This window comes from Dendropsophus ebraccatus, chromosome 1 (genome assembly GCF_027789765.1).
Source record: "Dendropsophus ebraccatus isolate aDenEbr1 chromosome 1, aDenEbr1.pat, whole genome shotgun sequence".
NCBI lineage: Eukaryota > Metazoa > Chordata > Amphibia > Anura > Hylidae > Dendropsophus > Dendropsophus ebraccatus.
Genome location: NC_091454.1, coordinates 28,106,889 through 28,134,756, shown reverse-complemented (window position 1 = coordinate 28,134,756; position 27,868 = coordinate 28,106,889). Strand labels below are relative to the sequence as shown.

Here is a 27,868-nt window from a genome sequence, read left to right as displayed (position 1 = left end):
CTTTTAGGGTTCGCATCCACCTAATCTGCTGTACATTTCACAATGCAGATTTAATGGTGCAGTTTTGAAAGGACACTCAAGCAACTTTATTTTATTTCATTTTTATTTTTTGTAATTTGTTTCTATTAACAAAAAACTCCAGTCTTCCAGTACTTATCAGCTGCTGTATGTCTTGCAGAAAGTGGTCTCGGCTGCCACCTCTGTTCATGTCAGGAACTGTACAGAGCAGTCCAGAAAATTCTCATAGAAAACCTCTCCTGCTCTCCAAACTGGAAAGAATACACCACTTCCTGCAGGACATACAGCAGCTAATAAGTACTGAAATTACAGATCTCTGGCATTTTCTGACACCAGTTGATTTTCTGTACTACCCCTTTAACTAATATAAAGAAGTAGCTGAAAACCAGATCAGGTGTGAACAGCGTCTATATTTGGTGCATTATAATCTATGACTCCCTTACACTTGTGTATACTGTTCTGTTTGCCAACCTGCACTACAAGAAGAGCATGTAAAGAATTAAAAAAAAACATTGTTTTTATTTGCTAATTCTACATAAAATGATATAAAACAATACCGCAATGCTATAATACTGCTACACATTTCCATAGAAGCTTCATCTTGTCGTAACAGTGTTCCCTGCCAGACTCCAACATGGCCTCCGAGGCATCAAGACTTGTATGGCTTCTTCCGGTCCTCCAGACGCGCCCACTTTCAGAGTTATCGCGGACGCTCTACACCGCCTCCAGTGACAGGAGGCTCGGCCGCGCATGCGCTGTGGAGTCGGAGGTCCTGTGATCGGGACGGCGGCAGCAATGTGGCGGATTCCGGGGCTCTTGTCCAGAGGTGAGAGTGACAGCTGACAGCCGCGTCCTCGGAGTCCGGGGCTGCGGGGCTCCTTGCTTATTTGCGGCTGTTGCAGTGTTGTGTTGTGTTATATAACTCAGGAGACGCGTGTATGTGGGGTTGAGTATCGGAATGCCGCAGGGTATACCGCTTCATGTGTACTGGTCTGTGCCTGATGCGGTTTACAGAGATCTGATCGGTGGAGATCATCGTTTTATACTGACCTCCTACTGTATGACTGTCAGATCACAGGACACAACTTATAGTCTCATTGCAGAACTACAACTCCCATCATGCCCTGACAGCTGAGGGATTTATCGTTCCCTGTGTCCCTCCAGCTGTTTGCAGGACTACAACTACCATCATGTCTTGTTCTTTAAGCCATGGCTGTCCATTTGTTCCAAAACTATAGGCGATTTTAAGAAACTTTGTAATTGGGTTTATTAGCCGAAAAAATTATTATTTTTTTTTAAATTGTAAATTTTTATTGAATTTTTCACAATTATAAAGCAGAGCATTTGAGGTTTGAAATATACAGTCAACAATACTCAATACAGAGGAAGAGACATTACCGCAATAGAAACAAGGCCTTCCCTCCTCCTCCCCCCCCCCCCCCACACACACACACACTCACCCACAGAGGGGTAAATTACTCCAGACCCCAGACACAGGTTGCCCTCTCTGGAGGGGAGAAAAAGGAGCAAATGTGTAAAAACTGCCCATTACTATGGGACTAACCACACTAACACACTATAAGGGAATATGTCTTCCATAGAACAATCGCACTAACAAGACAAAACAAACATTCACAGGACAAGGATACAAGGGAGACAACAACTAGGTAAGGGGAGAGGGGGGAAGGGGAGGATTAGACCCAGGCCTTCTAGCCTTCATCACTTTCTTGGGTACAAAACAAGTCCCAAGGGGACCATATGGACTCAAACAGATCAATTTTATTATTTAGGGAGGCCGTCATCCTTTCAAGGGCTCTTATTTCCTTTACTCGGGCTATCACACAATTAAGGGAGGGAGGGTTAGTCTGCTTCCAACTCCTGGCTATTAACGTCTTCACTGCAGTCAGTATTGCCAATAATAACTTCCCAGGCTTTTTTCTAATAGTTTTAGGATATAGGTTTAGAAGACACACTATTGGATCATTAGGGACCTCTACCTGGAGGACCCCAGATGACATGGAGCACACCTCCGCCCATAGTGGGCTGATAAGGGAACAGTCCCAGAAAATGTGGTATAGAGTGCCAATGGACCTTAGGCACCTCCAACACTGAGGGGAGATACTGTTATTTAATCTGTTCAGAAGTTCTGGGGTGTGGTACCACATGAACATGAGCTTGTAATGTGATTCTTTGTACGTAGTGCATATTGAGGAGCATGAAGGCCGCTCCCAGACTATTGCCCATCTCTCAGGTGATATCCGCACTCCCAAGGTGGTCTCCCACTTAGACATATATCTATGTCGGACCTGGGTTCCCTCCGGGGGAGAATTGAGAATACGATAGATATCCGAGATTAGTCCCATAGTGGACGTTCCCATTCTAGCCAGCTGCTCGAACGCAGTCGGTTTAGAGAGTGTCAGAGAACCCAGGTGGGACATCATAAAATGGCGGAGCCCCAGGTAGGCGAATCTTTCAGAGGGAGGGAGGTCAGATCTATCTTGTAGTCTTTCAAAAGGGAGCAAAGTCCGCGTAAGGGGGTCAACAATATCCGCAAATTGGAACAGCTTTTTGGTACCCCACACTCGCACCATTTGAGATTGGAGACCCAAGCCGAAAAATTTTTATCATGAAAAAGCAGTTTGAAGCTCTCCCCCCGTCTTCATTGTTCTCTATGGAGAGAGGAGGGTTGGAGGGAGATGAGGCACCAAAACAGGACAACAAAGAGTTAATTTACAGCTACATCACTGACTATCTCCTCTGACAGTCAGCACTGACCTCTCTGACCTCTGAATACCTTTTTTCACACATCCCTGGTGTGTAATCCTTTGTTCTCTGCTCTCTGCTGCCGACTAATCTCCCTCCTCCCCCCCCTCCCCGCTCCATAGAACAGACTGGGCCGGACTGTGTAAAAGAGTCGAGATTTCCTGTTAATGAGCAGTGGATGAGAGAGAGGAGGGGGGGGGGACCTGGGGAAAGTCTTTTTGAATGCAGATAATGGCATATTTGCCTAATAAACCCAATTACAAAGTTTCTTAAAATTGTCTGGACTATTGATTTCTGCAAAAAAAAAAAAATACGACAGTGACACTTTAAGTGCTGGTGAAAAACTACAACTCCCATAATGCCCAATATCTGAGGGATGTATTGTTCCCCAAACTGTGGCCCTTCAGCTGGGGAATAACTACCACTCCCAGCTTGCCCTAACTGCCACATGAAGTGGCTGCCAAACTGGCAAAACTACAGCTGCCATGACAGATACTACAGAGCCCTTTCCATTCAAGTGAATGGGGCAACACCTTGCACTGCAGCTACAAATAGTGTGATGATGCTGGGATGAGCAAAGGAAGCACTGGACAGCATGTGAGGATTGTACGATCAGCTGATCAGTGGAGGGCCCGGAGTTTGTTTTCCACTCCAGCCTAATCATTTGCTGTTGGATGCAGCCCTAGGGAGTCATGGAAAACATGGATACAGCCTATGGCAGCATCCATGTTTCACAGGAAGCCTTCTTCAGCCACCAATAATCAAATGCCAACTTATCAGACTCGAAAATGCTGATATAATATTGATGACCCGTACAGAGCATAGGCTATCAATTTTGTAAGCTTGGATAATCCCTTTAAAAAATGAATAAATAAAAACTGCAAAGAAGCTGTGGCCCTCCTCCATGCATGTTCTACTTATCCCAGTTTACTTAGTAACTGTAAACGAGTGCCTGTTCACGGCCCGATAATCGCTTAGCGAGGGCTGCATGGACATAGTTATCGATGTCCTTGCAGCCCTTGCTTAAACTGCATACTTTACCTATCCATGGTCCAGGGCTCCTCTTGCGGTCCGCTTCTTAACGGGTCCCGCGCGCTGCAGCTTCAGAGCGGTCTTTCTTAGCTGGGACAGGCTGCTCAGCCAATCACTGGCCGTGGTGGTCCCAGCCAGCGATTGGCTGAGCGGCCTGTGCTGAGCTGCAGCGTGCAGGACCCGGGGAGAAGCAGAACCCAGAAGGCACCCTGGATCATGGATATGTAATGTATGCATTTTGGAAATCGTCAGCCGCCGGCCATGCACCGCTATTGCATGTTACGATGCGCGGTTGGTGCCCAACAACATTATTGTTCCGTCTAATAGGGCCCTAAGATATATTCTGCCCCGAGATGCACTAGGCAGAGGCAGGGAATCGGCTAATTGCCCTATTACATGGGGTGATCAGGAGCATATCATCATTTGATCAGCCGAAGAACAAGCAAACATTGGTCATTGGCTGATCTGGCCATTCTGGTCTGCTGAAGAATCATTGGCTGTCAGCTGCACGTCTCCCCGTGTAATAGGGGATGTATAGCTGACAGCTGATATCCCAAAAGGGTCAGCCTGGTGAAGAATCTAAACTTCACAGCCATCTAATAGCGGACCTAAAAGTGCTGCCCCCCCATATGCAGAGGGGATATGGGGATTCCGGGGTATATGACCCATACCTGCAGATACAGGGCGTGAGGGTGGCGTATAGCTCTGTAATGAGAAGGTAGCGGTCATGTAATCTGGCGGTGAGGTTGGAGCTCCACATATGTAAGTGAACCTGTAGTAAAGTGTAACTCCAGCTAATGCAGGTTATAATTTCCCGCCCTTCTCTAGTGATTGACAGGTTATTCGGTAGCCATGTCTAAATCTCGAGGGCTGTGCTGACGCATTCTGGGACTTCACCCAAATATCGATCTGGTTTCTCCTTCAGTGAGGGGGAAGTGGAGCAGCCAATCAGACTTCAGGTTGGCTGGACATAGTCTCCCACCCCCATCAGTCATACAGAAAGCCAAGGGTGCTGTCTGATGTCCTGTGAGTTTCTTGTTCTGTTTTATTTAAAGGGCTTATCCAGGCCTAAAAAAGCATGGCCACTTTCTTCTAGAAACAGCACCACTCCTGCCCTCCGTTTGGGTGTGGGTTCTGCAATTCAGTTCTATTGAAGCTGAACTGTAATACCACACACAACCTGAGGAAAGGGGTGGTGCTGTTTTTGCAAGAAAGTAGATGTTTTTTCTAACCCCCTTTAAATGGAACCTGTGCACAATACTCACTGGGCGTTGCATCGTACTGTTGCATCTCTCCATGCCAGATGGCAGTCCAGACATAAGAACTTGTCTAAACAGCCTTAAAGGGAAAGATTTTTATTGGAAACTGTCCCAGCTTTGCTGACGCTAGTCTGCAGGTGTGTACTGTTTTGTTTTGCAAGAACTCATGCAGAAAGCAGTGCATGGACGCCATATCATCCCTAAGTTAGAGCTGCACATCCTTATTCCTTTTTTTTTTTTCCTTACTATTAGATTCTTAAAGTGATTATCCAGGAGACATAATCTGTAGTTTTTTTTTTCTCTCAAAAAACAGCGCCACCCCTGTCCTCAGGTTGTATGTGGCATTACAACTCGGCCTCATTCACTTCAGTCGAACTGAGCTGTAATACTAAGAGAACCTGTTAGGGTACGTGCACACTACTGAATGGTGACAGAAAACTCGTTGCGCATACCGCAGCTCGCATCGGCTTGCGGACTGAGATGGGCGGAGACGCGCCTGAGCAGCGGAATGCATGACTGGTTTTCCGTTGCCATTCTGTACTCAATAGGAAACCTATGGAGGTATAAGGGAGGCCCTATGCCCCTCTATAGTAGCCCTGTTATGGTGCTATAATTTAGGAGCGTGCATCAGCCCTTTTTTGCATCCGCAATCTGTATATTTTGCGAATCCACAAAAAATTGGAAAGGGATAGTTCAAAATAATTTAAGAAAAAATGTGGAGGCCTCAATACAATATGTGGTCGGCTTAGATCAGAGGCTCCAGGCTTTCATATAGCGCTTGTGACCGGCTAAAACGTAACTTGTAAATTCACACACAGGAAAAGGAGCGGCCCGTCTCCATGTGTGATATATGATCCTGCCTGGCCCTCCGCCATTGCCTGTTATTATTCAGGAGATCTGTTATGTAACTTGTGTTCTCTGCTGAACCAACACTGTAGGGGCCGCTCCATGAGATAAGAAGAACTCCACTATTACCTTTTAATTTGCCATTAAACTAGTGTGTAAGATGTTCTTGGCAATACAGGGGGTCCTAGAGGTACTGTGTGTCAAAGGTATTACCCAGAATACTTGCAGAACATTTGCTGTTGTGCACTTTAAGAGACTCTGTCAGTAGGTTTCTGCTGTCCTATCTCAGGGTAGTATAAACTAGTGACCGAGAAGCTGAACAGAATGATGGATCACTTACATGGTTTTGGGCAGATTATTTGGTGATATTCTCCTGAATAACATGGACAATAAGTAGTCCTCTCCATTATGTGCATGAGCCCAATAGTCCTGGACATTCATGAGCACCAGCTGATTAACAATTATTTATCTATACTGTATATAGGAAGACAGTCTGACAATCAATATCTGGAGGGTAGAGAGAGTAGTGCAGCTCATTCTCCTGCATATTAGGAGAATGGCTGAACAGTATGATGTACCGTAAGTAATACACTGATCTGTTCAGCATTTCCGTCACTAGTTTATTCTGCCTTCATTTCAGACAGCATAAACCTAGTAATAGAATTCCTTTAAAGGATAATGATGTAAGTGAATGGAGAGTCGCATTGTGACCCACAAGTGGTAGTAACCCAGCAGTCACAAGTAATCTAAGATGGATCAGCAGGTTGTGGGTAGCAATGTAATTCCATCCACTCAATTAAAGCAAATTTATCAGCAGTAAAAGCAGTGTGCACTAGAGCTTCTTAGCCTGAATCAGGAGATATAACTCTTATTTCAATCTGTCGCTCCAGTGCTTGGATTAAAGCTATAGACATGTTATGCATATTAGGAGATAAAGCTCATGGGGTGTTCCCTGGGGCTCTAAAAGCCCAGCAACATTCAGACCCTCCACCCTGAAATCCCCTATGCCTGAATGTAGTCACCCATTATGTTTAGATTGACAGGCCAATTATTGCTGGGCTTTTGCAGCTTCTTATCTCAGCGTAGGAGCAACAGATTGTAATAAGAGTTATATCTCCCGTTTCAGGGTAAGAAGCCCCAATGTACACTGTGTCTATAGGGATTTACACTGGACATGTCTACAGGATGTATCTAATCTAAGGAGAAGCCAGCTATTGCAAAACGACAACTTCCATCATGCTTTAGCTTTGGCTGTCCAGGCATGATGGGAGTTGTAGTTTTGCAACAGCTGGACAGCTAAGGTTCCTTACTAGAGACAAATACAGGATGTGAACAAATCCTTAACAATCCAAGTGACTCATTTACTTATAAATAACCAGCTGTTTATCCTGTTAATGTAGTTGTCACCTTGTTTCAGCTTACAGAGCACAATGTTACCTAAATCCACTCTTGGTCCCTAGCAAAGCAACATTTAAAAAGATTTTCCCAGCTTGCAATAACCGTCCCATGGCTACTGTTGAACACATATAGGTTACTGCAGTTGAATAGTCAGCAATGGAGGATGTATGTAGAGGAGCGCTTCCTATAGGATGTTTACAGCTTTGTATCTAATCTAAGGAGAAGCCATAAAGACACTTCATGATTGTGGTAACATTCTCTTCTTCTTTCAGCCCTGAACCGCTTCCATGCGGCCAACGTCCAGGGCTGTGTACATGGGGAAGCCGAAGCGCTGAACCCGTCATCTCTGATTCCTTTGGGACAGAATGCAGGAAGCAAAAGGTATGTGACAATGGGTTAATATAGGAACATGCACGGACACTTCTGTACGTATGCATACAGCACACTGTGCGTATGCTCGATCTGGATGTGGCTACTGCCTGCCTGGCAGGGTGAGGGTCAGGGACCCCAGTGGGGATAGTGTTGGTGAGATTCCCTATTATTACACATATGGCATATGGCGTATATATGTATACACGGCCGCAGGCGGTCATTGGTGGGGGGGCGGGGGTTATTCCTGATTTATAGATTAGTGGGATTCCCAGTCTATCATGACAGATTTGCTTTAAAGACCATTTCAGTCCGAGCCTCATTTTCTTACGTATACAGTTTACTCCGCTCCGTCTGACTTTGTTATTTTTTTTAAGGCAATAAACACGAGAGTGGTTGTGTAATCGGACTGGTGCCTTATAAAAGGGCAAATTCCACAGCCGCCTCTTCATAAACAACTGACACCAGACTGAACTGGCCCCGCACTGAAATATCTGCTTGTTTAACTTACTGACAAGTCCCTGACAAAATGTTTTTTTTTGTGTTTTTATGACGTCCTTGGTGTTATAGTTGCAGTGGCTAGACTTTATGGTGGTGTGTTAGTATTGCAACTTCTTGGCATATACCCTAGGGAGGGAGCTCCAAAGATTAAGGGTCCTATTCCACGGAGCGATAATCGGCCCGAGACAACAATCAGCCGATGATCGTGTCATCAGCTGATCGTTTATTTAGGTTCAAACCTAAAATCATCGGGCACCGACCATGCATTGCTGCGTGGAATAGCAATGCGCGGTGGGCGACCAACGATTTCACAAGCACCATGCTTTACCTAAGCATGTTGCAGGTCTTCTCCTGCGCTCCTCCTTCCTCTCGGTCCCACGCACAGCAGAAGCTTTGGTGCGGCCTATCTGAGCTAACAGACTGCTCAGCCAATCACTGGCCAGGAGCGCCGTGGCCAGTGATTGGCTGAGCAGTCTGTCGGCTTAGACAGGCAGCACCAAAGCTGCTGCTGCGCGCGGGACCGAGGGAAAGAAGGAACGCAGGAGAAGACCTGCAACATGTTTAATATGGTGTTTAAACAAGGGCTGCAAGGACATCAGTAACTATGTCCACAGATGACAAACGGTGTCCCTGCAGCCCTCGCTAAACGATTATCAGGCCGTGTAATAGGCCCAGTAAACGAGCGCTGATCTAGCAGATTGGCGCTTGTTAACATTATTGATCGGGCCCCCATCGGCTTGTGAAATAGGAACCTTAGAGGTATATGTGATACCCCCAGGTATCTAATGTCTTACTCTTAGAGGCATTACTGTTATTGTTGCAAGCTACCTTACTTATAGGGTTATCCATGCAGCTAGGAAAAATTGTATTCTGGGAATATCGTAGATGGGATCTGTCCTTAGAAATTAGAACCTTAGAACCTTTGCAGATTCTTTTTTTATTTTATAATACCATGAAAAATAAGACAACTTTATGGTAGGTTAAAGTAACAAATCTACCGTTACGTTTCTACAGCATCTATGCAGTTTAGTGCATCTCCATGGTAACAGACAACAAACAAACTTTGTAGTCTGATCAAAGCTTTGCTAGTTAAAAATGTTTTCCATTTGTCCCTACTTTGTGCTGACATGCCATAGACAGAAGTAGGGGACATATTCATGCGAAAGTGACTGCAGGATTAGACTACACAGAATTTTGTTTGTAGTCTGTTACCAAGGAGATGTATATTCTGCATGGGAACTGTAGAAATGTTTACCTAAAACATATTACAAAGATTCATTGTTTTACATTGTACATGGAGTAAGAGAATAAAAAAGTGTTAAAGACAATGGACATGTTGTCGGGTATAGCCATGTAAAGTAAGCAGTCCCCCACCGTTAAAGGAGAACTCTGATGAAAAGTAAAAAATCCAGAGCAGGCGAGGGGGGTTGGTAAAATAATAAAAAAGTTATTCTTACCTGTCCCTGTTCCCCCGCAGTACAGCCCCACCACCTTGATCTCTGCTTCTGGTCTTCTGCTTATCCAGGCTTCTTGTATCAACCCAGACAGGTCTGGGAGCTACAGGAGGCTGGTGGGGGACCGTAAGCGGTGATGCTGTGCCGTGTGGGCACGGGGGCAGGTAAGTATGATTTCTTTTTTATGTTCCCACCACCCCCTGTCTGCCCTGGATTTTTACTTTTTAAGGGCATTATCCTTTTAATACCCACATCACCGTATAATATGAGGGCAGATAGGGCCATCATGAATTAAGGTCTTAGTTGACATTGGTTTTTGCTTGGAAAAGTTGAGGTGCAGTGGAGTATTGAGGAGTAATACAAAATGTCCAGCCGGAGGTGCTGCTACTTTATTATTATTCTTTTTTTAGTTTTTTTTTTTTTTTTTTTGTTCTATATATGCCAGGTTGGCAAAATTGCAGCCACGCTGTCTCTCGGAGGTTTAGGAAAGTCCATTTCACCAATCATCCTGACAGGAGAGCAGTAGGTGAATGGTTTTCCAATGTTCTTGAGGAAAGGTCACCTCTTACACACTCCACAGAATGTAATGAGCAGTAACAAATAAATCAAAAAGCAATAATGGTTATTGGTATCATGCCATTCGCCAGTAAAATGAGAGGTCTGCGCTGTTTAATGATCGTGTCCTTGTTCCTCTCGGCTTCATATCCTGGAATAAAAGCCTTGTCTCTCTGGCCTAGCGCGGAATAACTCATGTAAAGTAAAGCCCCAGAGTAAGCAAAATGTGAGAAGAGAGCCATGGCCAAACAAAATAAACCAAGTTTATATATTAAAGTATAGATGATACCTGGCCCTGCCAGCCAAATTACATTTCCTTTCTATGAGGTTTACCTGCATCATAAAATACTCTGCCCTCAGTGTGAATATTTGTCTGCTTTTATTGTCGTGTATGAGACATGGGTAACCCTATGGTATCGGATCAGATTTAAAGGGAAGGCTACAAACTGTGTCATTATAGGCCCAGGTTATAACTGGTTTTGTTTTATGTAGGTATTCACTGACAGCTGTAGCATTCATTTATTACATACTGTGTAATTATATCATGTAACAACCTGACAAATTCAAATCCACAGAATGTTTGTCAAAATGTGAATCTGTTTACCGGTGCCCCTAGTGGCCATATTGAGTATGGCATGTATTTTTCTTTATTTTTCAGTTTAATAAATGAGCAGTATACGGTTTCCTAATGCTAAAGGTCTGATTTTATTGTACTACTGTGAATTACTATAAATTACTTATACAGCTATTCCTGTTTTCTAGTTACAGCTCTCAGTCTTCAGGGGAACATGGTGGTCACAATGGACAGGGACAGAAGAAGAAAGAGAACTTTCAGTTCTGCACTGGTCAGCTGCCCCGGTATACTATGCTGGATGCATTTGGAGTGGTAAGTTGTATGTTTCCTATTATCTGAGTGTGTTCTTGTTGACATACAGTATACATATACATACATACAGTGTACACACACACATACATACATACATACATACATACATACATTGTACATATACATACAGTGCCATGCTTATTCCATCCTCAGAATAGACCACCATTAATATGAGACTGGTTAGGGTCTAGTACCTGGCAGCCCTGTTTGTCAGCTGTTTGAAGAGCACACAGTTGCCTCTTCAAGCAGCAGATCGGTGGAGGTGTCAGGTGCCGATCTAATATTGTTGACATATTCTGAGCAAAGGTCAATTTTAAAAGGTCAGATAACCCCTTAAAGGGGTACTAAGTGGGGAAAAAAAATGTTTTCAAATCAACTGGTGAAAGAAAGTTATATAGGTTTGTAAGATATTTCTATTTAAAAATCTCCAGTCTTCCAGCTGCTGTATGTTCTGCAGGAAGTGGTGTATTCTTTCCAGTCTGACACAGTGCACTCTGCTGCCACCTCTGTTCATGTCAGGAACTGTCCAGAGCAGGAGAGTTTTTTTTGTTTTGTTTTTTTTTGGGGGGGGGGGGGTGCATTTACTATCAGTTTCTGTAATAAACAGAGGTGGCAGCAGAGACACTGTGTCAGACTAGATAAAATACACTACTTCCTGCAGGACATACAGTTGCTGATAAGTACAGGAAGAATGTTAATTTTTAAATAGAAATAATTTACAAATCTAGATAACTTTCTGACACCAGTTGATTTTAAAACTATTTATTTTCGTCTGAGTACCCCTTTAAGGGACTGCAGTGCATTTTTGTGGGCTTTGTGTAATAAATCTTCCCTATCTAAAAATCCTTTTAATACAACCAAGACGCCTTACGTTTTTTGTAGGACCCCAGCCTTGTGTTGTATACAAAAGTGTTTTGGGATAGACTGGCTCCTAGGGACATTCCTTCCTTCCCAGATGTATCACATATGTGTTGATATGTTTATCTTTGCGGTTTGGATTTGTGGGGGTCCCGGCCATCTGACCATCCTAGATCCACTGTTATCCCCTATCCTGCATATATAGGACCACTATGAGCCACTGAGGTTCATCTCACAGGTGGAACCAGCTATAATACATGGATAAGAATTCACCTCTATGGCTTTCTACCAGTATCCTCATGAGACAAACTCTTTAATACACCATATTCCAGCACAGAGCAGCCTGTTATACCCCTAATACTATGGCAGTGATCATCTGTTTGGGTTATTCCACAGTACAGTAGTCTCGGATGTCTTGGATTGTGGAGATAGATGGATCCTAATAAACGTTCTTCAGGTTTGCACCCGTTTTCTGTGCCAGTTGTACAGACCAGGTACAGGTACAGGTTACTGCCTGTCCGGGAGCGGCAGATAAATGGATTCCTTCTGAAGATTAGTATTATCCACAGCTGATGGAGCAGAACCTCGCCCTCGCAGCAGTGACTTTCCATTCCCTCTGTCCTGTCTCTCGTCTCCTCCGCCTATGACAGGATCTTGGAAATGTCTGTGCAGGAGGCTATGACTCTCAGAGCTAAATATGAGGTGATTTATCCTGTGCTCAGAGATCTGACTAAATCCTGTAGGTCCAACATTGTCAGAGACAGAAGGAGGCTTTTTACAGATAAACAGGTCCTGCTTCTAGTCCTCTTGATATATAAGACCCCCCATAATGCCACTACAGGACGTTGCAGACGTTTGAAATGGTTTTCTGGGACTTTTAACGCGTATACGTGTATATCCATTCCTGCTGTAAAGGGGTTTTAATGTGATCAGCCCCGCATACATTAGTGTCCCAGGAACTGTAGGTAATGACAGGCAGCTGTGATCGTACAGCTGCCTGCCAATAACCCCTTAAAGGCCAAAATCTATAGTGGTTGCGGTATTTAAAGTGTTGCTGTCATTATAACTTTCACAATCTAAATCAACAATAGATGTGAAATAAAGCAGGTTTGCAATATACATTCATTATTATTTTTGTTGCTATCATGCTCCAAAACAAAGCTGAACTTACCAGAAATCCAGGTCCAGTCTCCTGAAGGCAGATTTTTACACTTTGTGTTGGTTGAGAGAAAAAAAAAAACAGACAAAACCCAGGAATTCCGGCCAGTACAGAGAGTCACGGCTCAATGTGTCCATCAGTCACATGACTGCCTTCTCTCTGTGAGTGCTCAGAAGGCCTGGGATACACAAGACTTCCTGTTTTCTGACTGTTTTTTGTTTTTTAAGACAGAAAACAGGAAGTGCCGTGTTTTCCATGATAACTAAATAAAAAAATAATGAATGTTAATTGCAAACTTGCTTTATATCACATCTACTGTTGATTTAGATTTTGAAAGTTATAACAACAGTAAGACTTTAAGGGAGTCAGGAACAGAAGTACCTGTCACTGACTGATCTGGACCCGATCACTTTCCCTGACAGGTGGAGGTATAATACTTACCTCTGTCCTGTTGGATCGGCAATCTTCTCGTAAAGTCTGCTCTCAGGTAGGCTCTATGTGCAGATCGCCGATAAGGAAAACATGATTTTATAATCAGCTAAGGTTCAGGTACCCGTCCATGTCTGCAGCTTTGAACATGATATGACAAGTTCTCTGTAATTCCGCTAATCATTGGAGGTATCAGGAGTCAACATCCTAATAAACCATCATATTAGAGTCCTGGGAAACATCTTTTAAAGTGAATATTATATATGGGTGTTATTTATAATGTAGCCATGTATAATTACTGTCTCTTCTCTTTTAGGGTGCGGTAGCTGTATTTTTCCTGCATTTGGCTCGGCAGATTTCATTTCATTGCCCCACCAGTACTTCTCGGGAAGAGCGAAGGCCTCCATGCACTTATCTGAAACAGGTCCTTACGTCTCTATCCCAGCACAATGATCTTTGTAAGTGGATATTAATCTTATGGAATTTCCTTATTCTAACTGTTACTTTACTTTATTTTGCTTCAAACAACCCCTGTAGGGAATAAGATTCCCCCAACTAGGAGCATTAAAGTGTCCCTGACATTTGAGGAATATATATATATATATATATATATATATATATATATATATATATATATATATATATATATATATATATATATATTATATTATATTGTAGAAGTGTCACTGGGAAAGTGTTCGAGGGGAGGTACATCTCACCCAGGCTACTGCATATGGTGAGGTGGTAAATCCGGGAGAGATCTGTCACTCCGTGTTATGCTGCTGAGTTGTTCTTTACATTTTCTGGGCCGGATTTACTGGAATGGTGGGTAGGTTGATAGTGGGACCTGCCATTCCCTTCCCCCCGATCCAGTTCGGTTGTTGCAGTCAGGTGTGCCCTGATGAGCCTGCAACAAGTTAAAAGCTCCACAGAGCTGCAGGGGAACTCTCTCTCAGCCAGGAGTGAACAGCCTGCATGCTGTGTTTCCTGGGAGCAAAAGAATACTGCCACTGTTGGGGCTAATTTATACCGTGCGATACTGCTGGTCGAAGTGTCAGATAGGTAACCTGTTGGTTAGTAAGCGCCCAGACGGGCAAGACCTTTTTTGTTTTGTTTTTAAAGGGGTTGTCCGGCGAAAAAAAATTATTCACAGAATAACACACATTACAAAGTTATACAACTTTGTAATGTATGTTATGTCTGTGAATGGCCCCCTTCCCCGTGTCCCCCCACCCCCACCCGTGTACCCGGAAGTGTGGTGCGCTATACATTACCTGTCGCGTGCCGACCACGGTCTCCGATCGTCAGCAGTGACGTCTTCTTCGGGAGCTTGGCGGATCTTCCCGAGTGCCGGCCGCCCTCTGCAGCGTCATCCGAAGCTCAGCCGCGATTGGCTGAGCATAACTGTGCTCAGCCAATCGCGGCTGAGCAGCTGATGACGTGGCCGCGTCATCAGCCGCTCAGCCGCGATTGGCTGAGCACAGTTATGCTCAGCCAATCGCGGCTGAGCTTCGGATGACGCTGCAGAGGGCGGCCGGCACTCGGGAAGATCCGCCAAGCTCCCGAAGAAGACGTCACTGCTGACGATCGGAGACCGTGGACGACACGATATGCGGTGAGTATAATGCACCACACTTCCGGGTCTAGCGTGGGTGGGGGGAAACACGGGGAAGGGGGCCATTCACAGACATAACATACATTACAAAGTTGTATAACTTTGTAATGTGTGTTATTCTGTGAATAATTTTTTTTCGCCGGACAACCCCTTTAACAGCATGCTGTTGCTGTATTTCTGTTTACTGGACTGTTTATGCTGCAAATAAATGCCAAGCTATTATTTTCAAAGCCAAGTCTGCTGTGAACTGTGTCAAACCACACCATCCCCCGGGAAGATCCTTACAATAGATATAGAGATAGAGATATAGATATATTATAAAATCTCAAAAAGATTGGATTAATCCAGGTATTTAAATCCCCAGGACGATTAGGACAACCTGGGAGAAGCACCCAGCTGAATGCTTTACTCTCTAGCTTCATTGTAAGTGTATGGAGCCCCTCTCCTTCAACGAGTCAGGGAGGGAAGTGCGCAGCTGCACGCATCTACTGGCTCATTCTAATGGTGCTTTTAGACGGAGCGATAATTCGCCCAATCGCACGATTAACGATTTTGAATGAACGATGTGTTTTTTATAACAATCAGCGTTTAGACGGAACGATACATCGTACAGAAAAATCGTTTTGCGATCGCTTGAGCCTCCCCTTTTTTCGCACATAGGTTAAATCGGTGAACGACTGTTTAGACGGAACGATCTGCAAATTTTTTGCGAACGACAATTTAAGAACATGTTGAAAGATCAAAATGAACGATTTCTCGCTAGTCGCTTGATCGTTCGCTGTGTTTACACGTACGATTATCGTTCGAATCCGATCGTTATCGTGCAAATTCGATCGATAATCGTTCCGTCTAAAAGCACCATAATGATCGGCCGAGAGAAACCATCCAGTCCGGGGCCATCAGGTGGAGGAAGATGGTTCTGCTGATCAAATAGCCAAAGTGTGGAGCCTTTTTTTTTTTGTTTTGTTTTTTAAAGGGAATTTTAAAAATTTTTACAAAATGGGGCGTTGCCATCTCATAAAGTACTGGCATGCTACTAGCATATGCCATTACTGTATGATTGGTGAAAGTCCAACTTCTGAGACCCCCACCCGATCTATTTCTCTTCTTAGTTACTAACTATGCAGGGGAACGTCGGCACATCTCCATTCATGTAGACCTGTGCTGTTCCCTGGTTGCTTGGAATACCGCAGTGCAGTAACATACAGTGATGGCATACTCTTAGGGGACATTGGCACATTTCATGCACGGTCCATTCATATGGACAGTGCGCTACAGAACGGAGTTTGGAGCTCCCAGCATTAGGACTAATTCTGATGCTGGGAGCTCTGAAACTATTTAAATCTTTGCACTACGGTACTGTTCTGTGATTCCGCTCTGCTGCACATCTTCCTTGCATGGACTGTGATCCCAGAATGTGTTAATGCTCCCCTTGGTCTTAAGACTCTGCACATTGCACCCCAAGGTCTTCTATCACACTCTTCTCTTTGTTTTTCTATAAAGCCGTGAAAAGTCACATTGTGCCAAAAGCCATCCAGCCCCGGACCTGGAATGAGCTACGTCTGCGGGCCGACGCTAACCAGCAAGACGCAGATGCCTCTTTTGAGAACCCTGCTACAGCGTCCTCTAGTGGGCTGCTTCATGATGTGGCTGAGCCCGGTAAGGTCAGAGGTCACTATCACATGACGCTATGGGGTTCACCACAAATCTCTTTATGATTGGATTATTCTTCTCCTTCCTCCTCCAGGGGAACCACAGACTGAAGACTTTCTTAATATCAGCTCCTCATGTGGACCAGACACCCGGGAGGCTACAGCATCACAGTCCGCCCAGGAGGTAACACCCAGCTCAATGTATGGGGTGAATACTGGAATACGCTTGGTGTGATGGGGGTTGTTTTTATTTTTTATATATTAGATGCTGTATGATACAGATTTACCCTCATTGTATTTTAGCTATTGGAACCAAGGGAAGAGGTTGGAGAATCTCTCCAGGGTGCGGCCTCACGATTGTTGGATATAACTGAGAGCAGCGTGCCCACCGTGCTGAACATCTTCGGTAAATATCAGCCATGATGGTATTATGGTGGGAAACAAAAGGGGAGATTTATCAAACATGGTGCAAAGTGAAACTGGCTCAGCTGCCCCTAGCAACCAATCAGATTCCACCTTTCATTTTCCAAAGAGTCTGTGAGGAATGAAAAGTGGAATCTGATTGGTTGCTAGGGGCAACTGAGCCAGTTTCACTTTACACCGTGTTTGATAAATCTCCCCCTAGGTGTAAAGTGAAGTGGCTCAGTTGCCCCTAGCAACCAATCAGAATCACTTTTCATTCCTCACAGACTCTTTGGAAAATGAAAGGTGGAATCTGATTGGTTGCTAGGGGCAACTGAGCCAGCTTCACTTTACACCATGTTTGATAAATCTCCCCAAAAGTGTCTTACCCCTTTCCCCATTCAGAAGACATGCATGCTGATCTGAGCTAATGGAGCCGCGTCACAGAGGGGATGGGGTTTCCTCCCACTGGTGGCGGGCCAGCCTGCCCCAGTGCTTGAGCCCAGGCCGGTGCTCGGCAATACACCGGCGCCATGCGTGGGAACTGGAGCGCGGTTCAAAAAAAAAGACCACAACACTTACACCGTTCTATTCATATGCAGCACTTAAAGCCATTGTACCTGATGGTATATTTGCTTTCAAATCAACTGGTGCCAGAAAGTGGCAAAGATTTGTAATTTACTTCTATTAAAAAAAATCTAAAGTCTTCCAGTACTTATCAGTAGCTGTATTTGCTACAGGAGGTGGTGTATTCTTTCCAGTCTGACACAGTGCTCTCTGCTGCCACCTCTGTCCATGTCAGGAACTGTGCAGAACAGTAGCAAATCCTTATAGAATATAATTCACTCATTTCTTGAGAACAGGAGATGTCCTGTGGGGATTTGCTCCTTCTGGAAAGTTCCTGACGTGGTCAGAGGTGGCAGCAGAGAGCACTGTGTCAGACTGGAAAGAATACAATACTTCCCACAGGAAGTAGTAATCCATTTATACAGTCCTATAAGGTCTAATGTCTGAGCTATTCTTATTGTATAGCAGGAGACAGGGCACCTCCACTACACATGTTGTTCCGCTTATTCCCCCACCGCAGTCTAAACCCAGTATTATCATTTTTGCGCTAGTGTTGGCTTGCAGCTGATGACCTTTGACAATAGTCCCCGTGATGACCACGTAATACATAGATGGCCAAGGTCTGCTAGGGCGAGAGATTTGGTTGTTGGCTGACCACAGAATAGGGTGAGAGGTTATCAAAATTCCTAAAACTGGGGTTGATCTATTACCAGCTGATCTCTGTTCCTACAGGTATTATCAGCGCAAGGGACAGCGGAGACTACAAAACGGCCTTCCGCTTCTTCCAGGAGTCTGCAGAGGTCGGGTACAGCAAAGCTCAGTACAACGCGGCTGTATTGTATGAGAAAGGAAGAGGAGTCCGCAAAGACATGGCCAAAGTAGGTGCTATTATGTGGCTGTGTGTATTGCTTATGGCACTTCAGGGTAGAGCTAATACGTTACAATCCTGTGCTTAAAGGATTATCACAATGGGTTGTTACAGCGCTCGTGGAGTCATTGTACTACGTTTATCTCATGTAGGCTGTGAATGGGGCACCGCAGAGACACTTCTTTACTCTAATTCCCTACAATAGCTGTTCTGGCCTCCATTCCACTAGAATAAGAACCTGTGACACCATAGCTGTGTAGCTGTGTTTTTATATATATATATAGTACCAACACATTGTGCTTTTATTGGCACTTATTCTCATTGGGGAGATACAGCTGGTGCATGGAGCCTTACAGCCAATAGTCAATAGGAGAAAAGTATGTGAGCTATTAAAAAAGTACAGTATTTTCCTGCGTATAAGACTACTTTTTAACCTAGGAAAATCTTCTCAAAAGTCAGGGGTCGTCTTATACGCCGGGGTGTCGTCTTATAGGGTGGGTGCTGAAAAACTTCCGAAGTGGACAGGAGAATCTGTAGTCGCCGCATTCAGTGGAGGAGCTCAAAAACATCTGCATCCCTGCTGTATGCGGTGACCGTATGAAGGGCAAAGCAAGCTGCCGGGGTGTCCGGGGTATGGAAAAAGGACATACGGTAGAGTGTGCCAAGGAAAACGCACCCCTTTCATCCATCTGGCCGCCCTTGTACCCTTCCGGTATTACTGTACGTCCTGCTTAGCCTCTCAGATCTCACTGCTGTCTGATGTTTTTTATCCATTTTTATTTGTTGTGCGTTGGAAGTGGGGTAGTCTTATACGGCGAGTATATCCCAAACACTATACACTGGAAAATACGGTACCTGCTTTGTACCTTCAGGAGCAAAACGGTTGTCTACAGGTGTCTCTTCCTTGTAGAGGAGAGTCTGGTTTTGATTGTATTCTTGGTTATGTGGCAGGGCAGATGCTGAAGTTTCAAAAGGCTTTTTATACATGTCGTTCATTGACTCAGATAGCGACCTCCAGTAGGGGGCAGCAGAGAGACTGGAGGAGATCTAGCCTGGATCTGTTTAGCAGCATTGTACGGAGAATGTACTGACATTGATCCCTGTAGGACTGACTATCAGCTTAGCTTCTTTCTCACATACGTTGGGGTCCGTTTTAAAGAAAGTTAAAAAAAAAAGATATTTTTGTTGTGTGGGAGCAAACCTGAGCATATACCGTATTTTTCGGACTATAAGGCGCACTTAAAATACTATGATTTTCTAAAAAATTGCAAGTGCGCCTTATAGTCCAGTGCGCCTTATATATGGACCGAGACAGCTCCGGCCTCTATGGCGCAGATAGGCTGCTGAGCTCACATCTCCCCGCCACACAGCGCAGCGCTCCCTCACCTGGACTACCGGCCCATGGCTCCACAGGCCTGTCCCACTCTCCCGCTGTAGCGCTGTACCGCTCTCCCACTCTCCCGTTGTAGCGCTGTCCCGCTCTCCCTGCTCTCCGCAGCCCGGATACAGGCTCAGGCATAGGCTTCAGGCATAGACTTTCATTCAATAGCGCCACCTAGTGGCTGGAGGTTATAGAGCAACACTGTACTGTACTGACTTATACACTAACAAACTTATACTCTATAATGCGGTGCGCCTTATAGTCCGGTGCGCCTTATAGTCCGGTGCGCCTTATAGTCCGGTGCGCCTTATAGTCCGGTGCGCATCGGACTATATATATCTAAAATCTCCACTTAAATACAAAAAAAGTTCATTCAGCTCACCTGGCTGGTGCTACGACCTAGAGGAATCCAACTCCTCAATAGCAGCAGACAATGGAAAAGAGTAGTGGTCGGCACTTCCAAGAGTAAAAAAGTTTCTTTATTTCATCGTTTAAAATCCACGTCACAATTCCAACATATATACAAGGCACGACTAACGCGTTTCTGGCACTCAGCCCTTAGTCATAGATAACCATAGATGGTTATCGATGACTAAGGGCTGAGTGCCAGAAACGCGTCAGATCGTGCCTTGTATATATGTTGGAATTGTGACGTGGATTTTAAACGATGAAATAAAGAAACTTTTTTACTCTTGGAAGTGCCGACCACTACTCTTTTCCATTAAAATCTCCACTTCACTGAAACTACTAAATAAATATTATATATATATAATAAATATAAATAATTTATGCAAAAGAGGAGCCCGTGGAGCCTCATTGAAGAGTCCCAAAACACAGGGCTAGCCAGATATCCCTCTGGGAAGGACCCAGCCAAGTGGCAGCTCCTGTTAGGAAACCACCAAAATCACCATATTAAGTGGCCCTATAAGTCAGTGTAATGACAAGGGATAAACCAAGGCTAGGTAACCATCCACATACAGCTGTTTCGGGGTGTTGCCCCTCATCAGTGTGGAGCAGGATTCTGGCTAGGTGGGAGCAATGCCTAGTAGAGCCATAAGAGAAACAGATTGCTGAACTCAGGGAGACCAGCCAAACAACAACACTGCCGGCTGCTAGTGAAAGCGCTCAATGCAGTCAAGTCCTAGGTGCATTGCCCCCTGGGAAACATGAATATGCAAAAGAGGAACCCGTGGAGCCTCATTGAAGAGTCTCAAAACACAGGATTTGGTGGTTTCCTAACAGGAGCTGCCCCTTGGCTGGGTCCTTCCCGGAGGGATATCTGGCTAGTCCTGTGTTTTGAGACTCTTCAATGAGGCTCCACGGGCTCCTCTTTTGCATATTCATGTTTCCCAGGGGGCAATGCACCTAGGACTTGACTGCATTGAGCGCTTTCACTAGCAGCCGGCAATGTTGTCGTTTGGCTGGTCTCCCTGAGTTCAGCAATCTGTTTCTCTTATATATATTATTTATGTAGCAAAAGATGTAACTGAGCCAAACCAGATCCTAGCAGCTCAGCTGTTTTAGTCTATTTAGATAAGCGCTGCTTTCGAAGTGCTCTGGTTGCCTAAAAAAAGTCAGGATGACAGTCTTCTAGGACTGTATCCATATTTTCCAGGCACCTGGAGCAATTTGAAAGAGGCACAAATTTATAAAGACAAAAGCAATCAGCGGCTGAGCCATTGGGTTTGGGTTCAGTCGTCGATTTAACTATAACTTCGCTCTACACTACCAAGCATATTGCACTGACTCAGATGAACACTGCAGTCTACATCAGGGGTAGGGAACCTTGTCTCTACAGCTGTTGCAAAACTATAACTCCCATCATGCCTGTCCAGTTGTAGTTTTGCAACAGCTGGAGAGACAAGGTTCCCTACCCCTGGTCTACATGTATAAGTAATTCCCATATGTTGATGTACCGCCAAACCTTTGACAAACACAGAAATCATCTCATACCAGTATATCGTTTGACAATAGACACCTGGCACATTGTGAAAATTCCTCCCGGGACACTCTTGCACGGCTAATGCCATTTTGGATAAAAGTATAACGTTTGGTTAAAATACATTTTTTTAAAGCATAAGAGCTTTTGTAGGTAGAAGGCCAAAGAAGTAGTAGAATCGTAGATGCACAAAACTTATGGACTTTGGAGTAAACACATGCCCTGAAGAGGCACAGGGGGATTACAGGGGCCACTGCTTATAGTTTCCTCTTACCGGATTGATAATGGAGTGATAGCATGAAAAAAAGTCTCTTTCCTCTCCCCTGAGTTGTAGGAAGGAAGTACAGTGAGCCGCTGTAGTTGACCTTCCTGGGGTCACTTGCAGTCTCTTTCTTCCTTTAAACAAACATATGCACACACAGAACCAGGTATTCTTTTTAAAATGTAGATATTGGCTCTATTCTTAAAGGGGCTGTCCAGGGTAAAACAATTGTTAGAGTAGTCTTTTGAGTTGATTGGTGGGATGCTGACACCCAGCTCCTTTGCCAATCAGCTGTTCAGGGCCTGTAATGGAGCCAGAAGTTGTTCATCATTTGCCCAAACAACAAGTCACGTGGGCAGTTCCCTGCGGCTTTTCTCTAATCCATCAATCCCTGATTGATAGAACTCTCCCTAGACCCAACAAAGAGAGGTCCAGGCCAGCAAGACGAGAGAAGCCACTGGGAACCACCTCAATGACGCATGGTTCAGGTTGATGATGACAGTGTTTCCGATGCATGACATACTTTCTTGGCTGTGAAGGGGTTAATCTGCGTTCACACTTGAGGGTTTCTTAGAGGGTTGGGGTCATTTTTATTCCTTTTGGTCATGCTGAAGTTAATAGGAGTAAGTGGCAAAGACCTGTTATATGATTGGTGTCAGTGTGAAAGGATAGAAGTGGATGATTATGTACCGGATAATGTCAGCTATATGTGTGTTATAGAATATATAGAAGCTGTAACTGCCTCTGGTTGCAAATATTACTTTCCATTTTTCTGATTTTACTTTCTATATCTCTTACAGGCTGCAGAGCTTTACCACTTGGCTGCCAGAGGGGGGCACCAGCAAGCCAAATATCGCTATGCCCGGTATTTGCTGAATACCAAACCTCAAGACACACAGTCAGCAGTAACAATGCTGCAAGAAGCTGCAGAAGCTGGGATCAAAGAGGTGGGTGGCAGAAGAGTATAGTCATGCTGAGGTCCATGATTGTGGGGACAGGAAATAATGCCGCTTCTCCATTCAGCAGTCATGTGGCAACAATAATGCTGTGACAGGGATGCCCCTATACAGAGCAAGAAAAAAACTCTGCAACGATCAGGATCATCCAGGCACAATGGGTTTCAGTACCGCTGTCTTTTCAAAAAACATTTGACATGTCAAAAGTTTTGATCGGTCCGGGTCTGAGTGTTCGGTGCAGTCCTCTCCCAGCTGTGTCCGTGAAAGTGTCGGGCTCCATGGACCTACATTAGGAGTCCTACTCATCTCGTGACACAGAGGCGGGAGAGGATTGTGCTTAGCGCTTCTTCTCCTGCTTCCTTCTCCAGATTGGTACGGACACTCAGACCCGGACTGATCAAAACTTTTGACATGTCTCTATGAGAAGTCAAAAGTTTTTTAAAATGACAGTGACACGTTAGGAGATACATACAGTGTATAATAATATTATTGTAATTGTTGATATTATTATTATTATTATTTATTATTATTATGTATTATTATTATTATTTATTATTTACCTTAGAATTAAAGGACTAATTTCGAGGGAAATTTAAATTGAATAAACAAAAATAAATAAATAAATTGAATCTTAAACTGTTCATGAATAGGAGGAAAAACCTCTACTTTTCCTGTTCCTGAACATTTTTTCCTAAGTTCTGCAAAATTAAAGGGAGTAAATTCTTGAAAAGGTCAGACTGGGTTTAAAAACATTAAGCTCTGAGCATGAAGATCCAATACATCTCTCTTCACCTCCTAATGTAATTTTTTTTTCTTTTTTTTTTTTTTGTCGCAGGCACAAGCCTATCTGGGTGTATTCTATAGTAAAGAATCTCATTTTGACCCTGAGAAAGCAGTACGATATTTTTGGATGGCGGCTGAAAATGGGGTAGGTATCAGTATTGGTCTGAGCAGTCTTACCGGGGCCGTGTCTGGACAAGAATTGTTCTATTAACATATCATTCAACATGTATATAAAGAAAGAAAATGTGTTATTACATTACTACTCTCATTACACCCCATTACATTGCTACTCTCATTGCATCTCCTACATTTATCAGATAGTATAGTATACATCTTCCTGTCCATAGGGAATAATGTAATCGTGCAGATGACTGTACAGTTCTGATATCAGATCTTTATCGCTGTCTTTATTATCAGGATGTACAGAGTCGCTATCACCTCGGGATTTGCTATGAAAGAGGCTTCGGAGTTCCCGCCAGCAGCCAGGAAGCTTTCAGACATTTTGAAAGAGCCGCAAAATTAGGACATGAAGATTCTCAGCAGAAGCTGCTAGAGATGCGGCCCCATATAGCTGAGGGTAAGTGTAGAGGAGCTGTCCACAGGATGGGACGTAACTTACTGATTGCGGTGGAAGGCTTTTCTAAGAACTGAGTAGTGGTTATTCATGTACACCGCCGCTCTATTCATTCTCTGTTGGAGCCACTGAAAATGGCCATGTACAATGCTCAGGCATCTCCAGCAGCTGCATCAGCCCCTACTATAGGACTCGACTACTAATATAAGAGGGAGCAGTAAGCTGGGGGGGGGGGTAGAGAAGTTTTTCCCAGGTCTATCTTTTGCATGTCTGAACACCCAGACCCTACAGATCAAAACTTGACACATCAAGTGATCAAGTGCTTTTATGAAGCCGTTCAGAAAGGGTACCTATGATTTTAATTGCACAACAGTCTCATAGTCCGCTCCTAAAGCGATGTGTATGGAGCTGCAGGAAGTGACATAGACTTACATTGTAACCCAATCCCCTTGAGAAATATTACCCCTTTGATCCTGCAACGATAGACCTCAACAGCCAGTCAGGACCTTGGTAATAACCCTAAAACAGCTGTCTAAAGATGGGTAGAGATTTATGGCATGGCAGCCATTCCCAGTCATATTTTAAAGGCGTCTGTACCCTAAAGTTAGCCAAATCCGCCTCTGCAAGTGTAGGTTGGCCTCTCCACTGATAGAAGATGGCAGTGGGCATAAGGGTCAGGTGTTATTTCTTTTCACTGCCCGACTATTTTGTTCTTGGAGGGATAAGCCACTGCCAGGGCTGTCTAAGTGTTGTCGTAGAGAACAAAAAAAAAAGTTCAGCCATGGAAAACTTACATATGTACAGGAAGGACTGAACAATCCTTTGGCTAACAGTTATTGAACATGTATAGACACCTTAAAGGCACTGTCAATCAGCTGACAGTCATCTCTCCTGTCCTCCCCTAACAAGTTTTATTGACCTCCTATCAGTTTTTTCTGATCCCCCCCCCCCCAAAAACCGAGACATCACTGATGGTTGAGGCCTAAAAAAAAACTTGCTTGTAGAGGTGTGAGAGCACTGTGGCACATATCCTCTCTTCCCAAAAGTTTTTTTTAAAGTGACAGTAGCAATTTTGGCAGTATAGAATTTTGGACAAGACAATAGGACTCCCTAGGGCTGCATCCAATGCCTTTAGTGACTGCCTTTTTATTCAGTGGCCCTGTGTATCCATCAGAACAATGCAAAGTAATGATTTCTAGATAATTCCTATGCGCTCTTTGGTATATACAGCCCACAAGCGATCTGTCAGTCTTGGTCTCCTGTTTGCCAGGCTCTTCCTGTTGCTCGAGCATTCCACAATGCTTCCTTTTCTCCTGAGCCATTGTTGTCTGCCGCAGATTGAAGTTATTATTGTGTTTCCTTTACAGGACTAGGTTCTCCTTCAGCCAGTCTTCGAACAACAACCTCCAGCCCCTGCCTTCCTGTTTTGGAGCGAGTAAAGATCCGTCTGGATCCCATCAGCAACTTCTCCGCCAAGAGCGGCCTGGGCCTGCCTCACTCGCTGAGCACCGGGAACCTGATAATGTCTTCAGCAGAGAATGGCGGCTACCTCCTGGCTCCCATTCACATGACTGGCATGGCACCACCTATGGCCTCTCTTAGGGCTATTGGTGTTGGATGAGCATTTTGTTACTAGAGGGATAAGCTACATTACTATATTTAGCCATATAAATTGTGTAGGTGGCATCAGGACTGGACGCAAGCCCCTGCTCCTTGCTCTAGGATGAAATACTGTTTTTTTTATAAGATGTGAGCAGGTCTTGTGCCACTTTTCTCAGTATGATTCTTAATGTGCCTTAATTCAGCTTCTTGACAACCAGCAGTAAATTTGATAATGGAGGATAGGCCTCATTTATCAAAGCTGGCTAATAGAAAAAAAAATGGCCGCCTAGTCTAGTCAGGGCAATCATTTAAAGTCATGATGTATTACTTGTGTCCTTGGTGGGGGAAGCGTTAAACCCTGACTCCAGTTCCCTGTAGTTTAATCATGCTTACAAGTACTTCCATGTGCGCTGGACAGACCGCTACTGGTGAATATTGGGTGTCATGGAGGTGGTTTTTGCACCACCTTCCCCCCCCACTTCCCATTGGTTGTACATGGCGTACTACTCTGGCAGTTCAGAGACTTGGTATTACCATAAAATGTGCTTGAGCCAAGTGTTTGACCTGCTTTTTCCTACTCCCAAAATATAGTAGAAGCCTGTAAAAAAAATCCAACTTTTATTTATTAATAGGCAACAATAGAACTAATAGAAGCGGGCACTCACCACTGTATCACCGTTGAATGCTTTATTGATCCGGGTGGACACGCAGTAGGGAAGGGGGAAGATGGAGGAGCGAGTGCAAGCCAACAAACATTTTCACGCAATTACGCGCTCCTCCATCTTCCCCCTTCCCTACTGCGTGTCCACCCGGATCAATAAAGCATTCAACGGTGATACAGTGGTGAGTGCCCGCTTCTATTAGTTCTATTGTTGCCTATATTGGAATGACTACTCTAGCGTGTAGCACCTCCACACACCTCAGACATTTACGCAACCGGTCTTTAACCTGCCGCAGTCCGATCTCCTGACCCGTATATTATATGTGTAGTGCCAGCCACCTGTTTCTCTCTTCGTTGATTACTTTTTATTTATTAATGTTCAAACATTGCAGGTTAGTTTTATAGCATGTATACAAGAACCCCATTGACTAATCCTAAGGTCCAAAACATGTAAAGTAATATATACCAAAGATTTTATAGGATACAAGAGGCATGCTATACACCATAGTTTCAGCCATTGAGTAGCTGAAAAAACATGACTTACCTGCAGACATTGGTTTGTTGTCGGCCATCACAGATAATGGTTCTGGGGAGTGACAGTTGACACTGTGGCTGCGATAGGAGATAACTCCTGTCCCATCCATCTAAATACCCTAGCTTTTGAAATCAATATCAGTTACATTATCTAGGCAGATAGATAAATGACCCCGAGTGTTATCCAATCTACCCCTTTCTCAGCAGCGATGCCAATAAAAATGGAGTAAAAAGGGATCATAAAGTGAGATCTAGCGCAACAAATAAAAACTACAGCTTGCCCTGCAAAGAATCAAGCTCCTGCACATCTCTGTAAATGAAATAATATGGGGATGCATAGCAGTATATTTTATAGTAATACGGCATAAGAAATTCTGTATAAATCTGTTGCTGCTGGAATCACGCTGACCTGCAAAACAAAGTTAATAAGGGTGACGGCAATTTATTTGGTTACAAGAGTCTTAGGGCATTCGATAAGATGGTAAAGCATGCTCAGTGCATACGGCGTACTGTTTGATAGTCTCAACTAAGTGGGATTGTGCACT

General features: G+C 44.2%; 1 protein-coding gene across 2 annotated transcripts; it reads left to right on the top strand.

Annotated features, from left to right (window-relative positions):
• Positions 1-750: 750 nt before the first annotated feature.
• Positions 751-27,830, top strand: DELE1 (DAP3 binding cell death enhancer 1). 2 transcript variants are annotated; one of them, XM_069969180.1, is made up of 12 exons: positions 751-844; positions 7,589-7,697; positions 10,958-11,081; positions 13,844-13,985; positions 16,646-16,801; positions 16,890-16,978; positions 17,098-17,200; positions 18,496-18,641; positions 23,014-23,160; positions 24,005-24,097; positions 24,370-24,529; positions 25,894-27,830. In XM_069969180.1, exons 1-12 carry the CDS (start codon positions 769-771, stop codon positions 26,145-26,147), a joined length of 1,599 nt encoding a protein of 532 aa, XP_069825281.1. In that variant the 5' UTR covers positions 751-768; the 3' UTR covers positions 26,148-27,830. The 2 variants fall into 2 exon arrangements, with proteins under 2 accessions (XP_069825281.1, XP_069825280.1); XM_069969179.1 differs by having other exon boundaries at positions 16,890-17,002.
• Positions 27,831-27,868: the final 38 nt, after the last annotated feature.

Coding starts and splice junctions, on each gene's coding strand:
- DELE1 (XM_069969179.1), top strand. CDS start 769: ATGCGCTGTGGAGTCGGAGGTCCTGTGATCGGGACGGCGGCAGCAATG. Junction 845..7,588: donor TCCGGGGCTCTTGTCCAGAG/GTGAGAGTGACA, acceptor TTCTTCTTTCAG/CCCTGAACCGCTTCCATGCG. Junction 13,986..16,645: donor ATCCCAGCACAATGATCTTT/GTAAGTGGATAT, acceptor TTTTCTATAAAG/CCGTGAAAAGTCACATTGTG.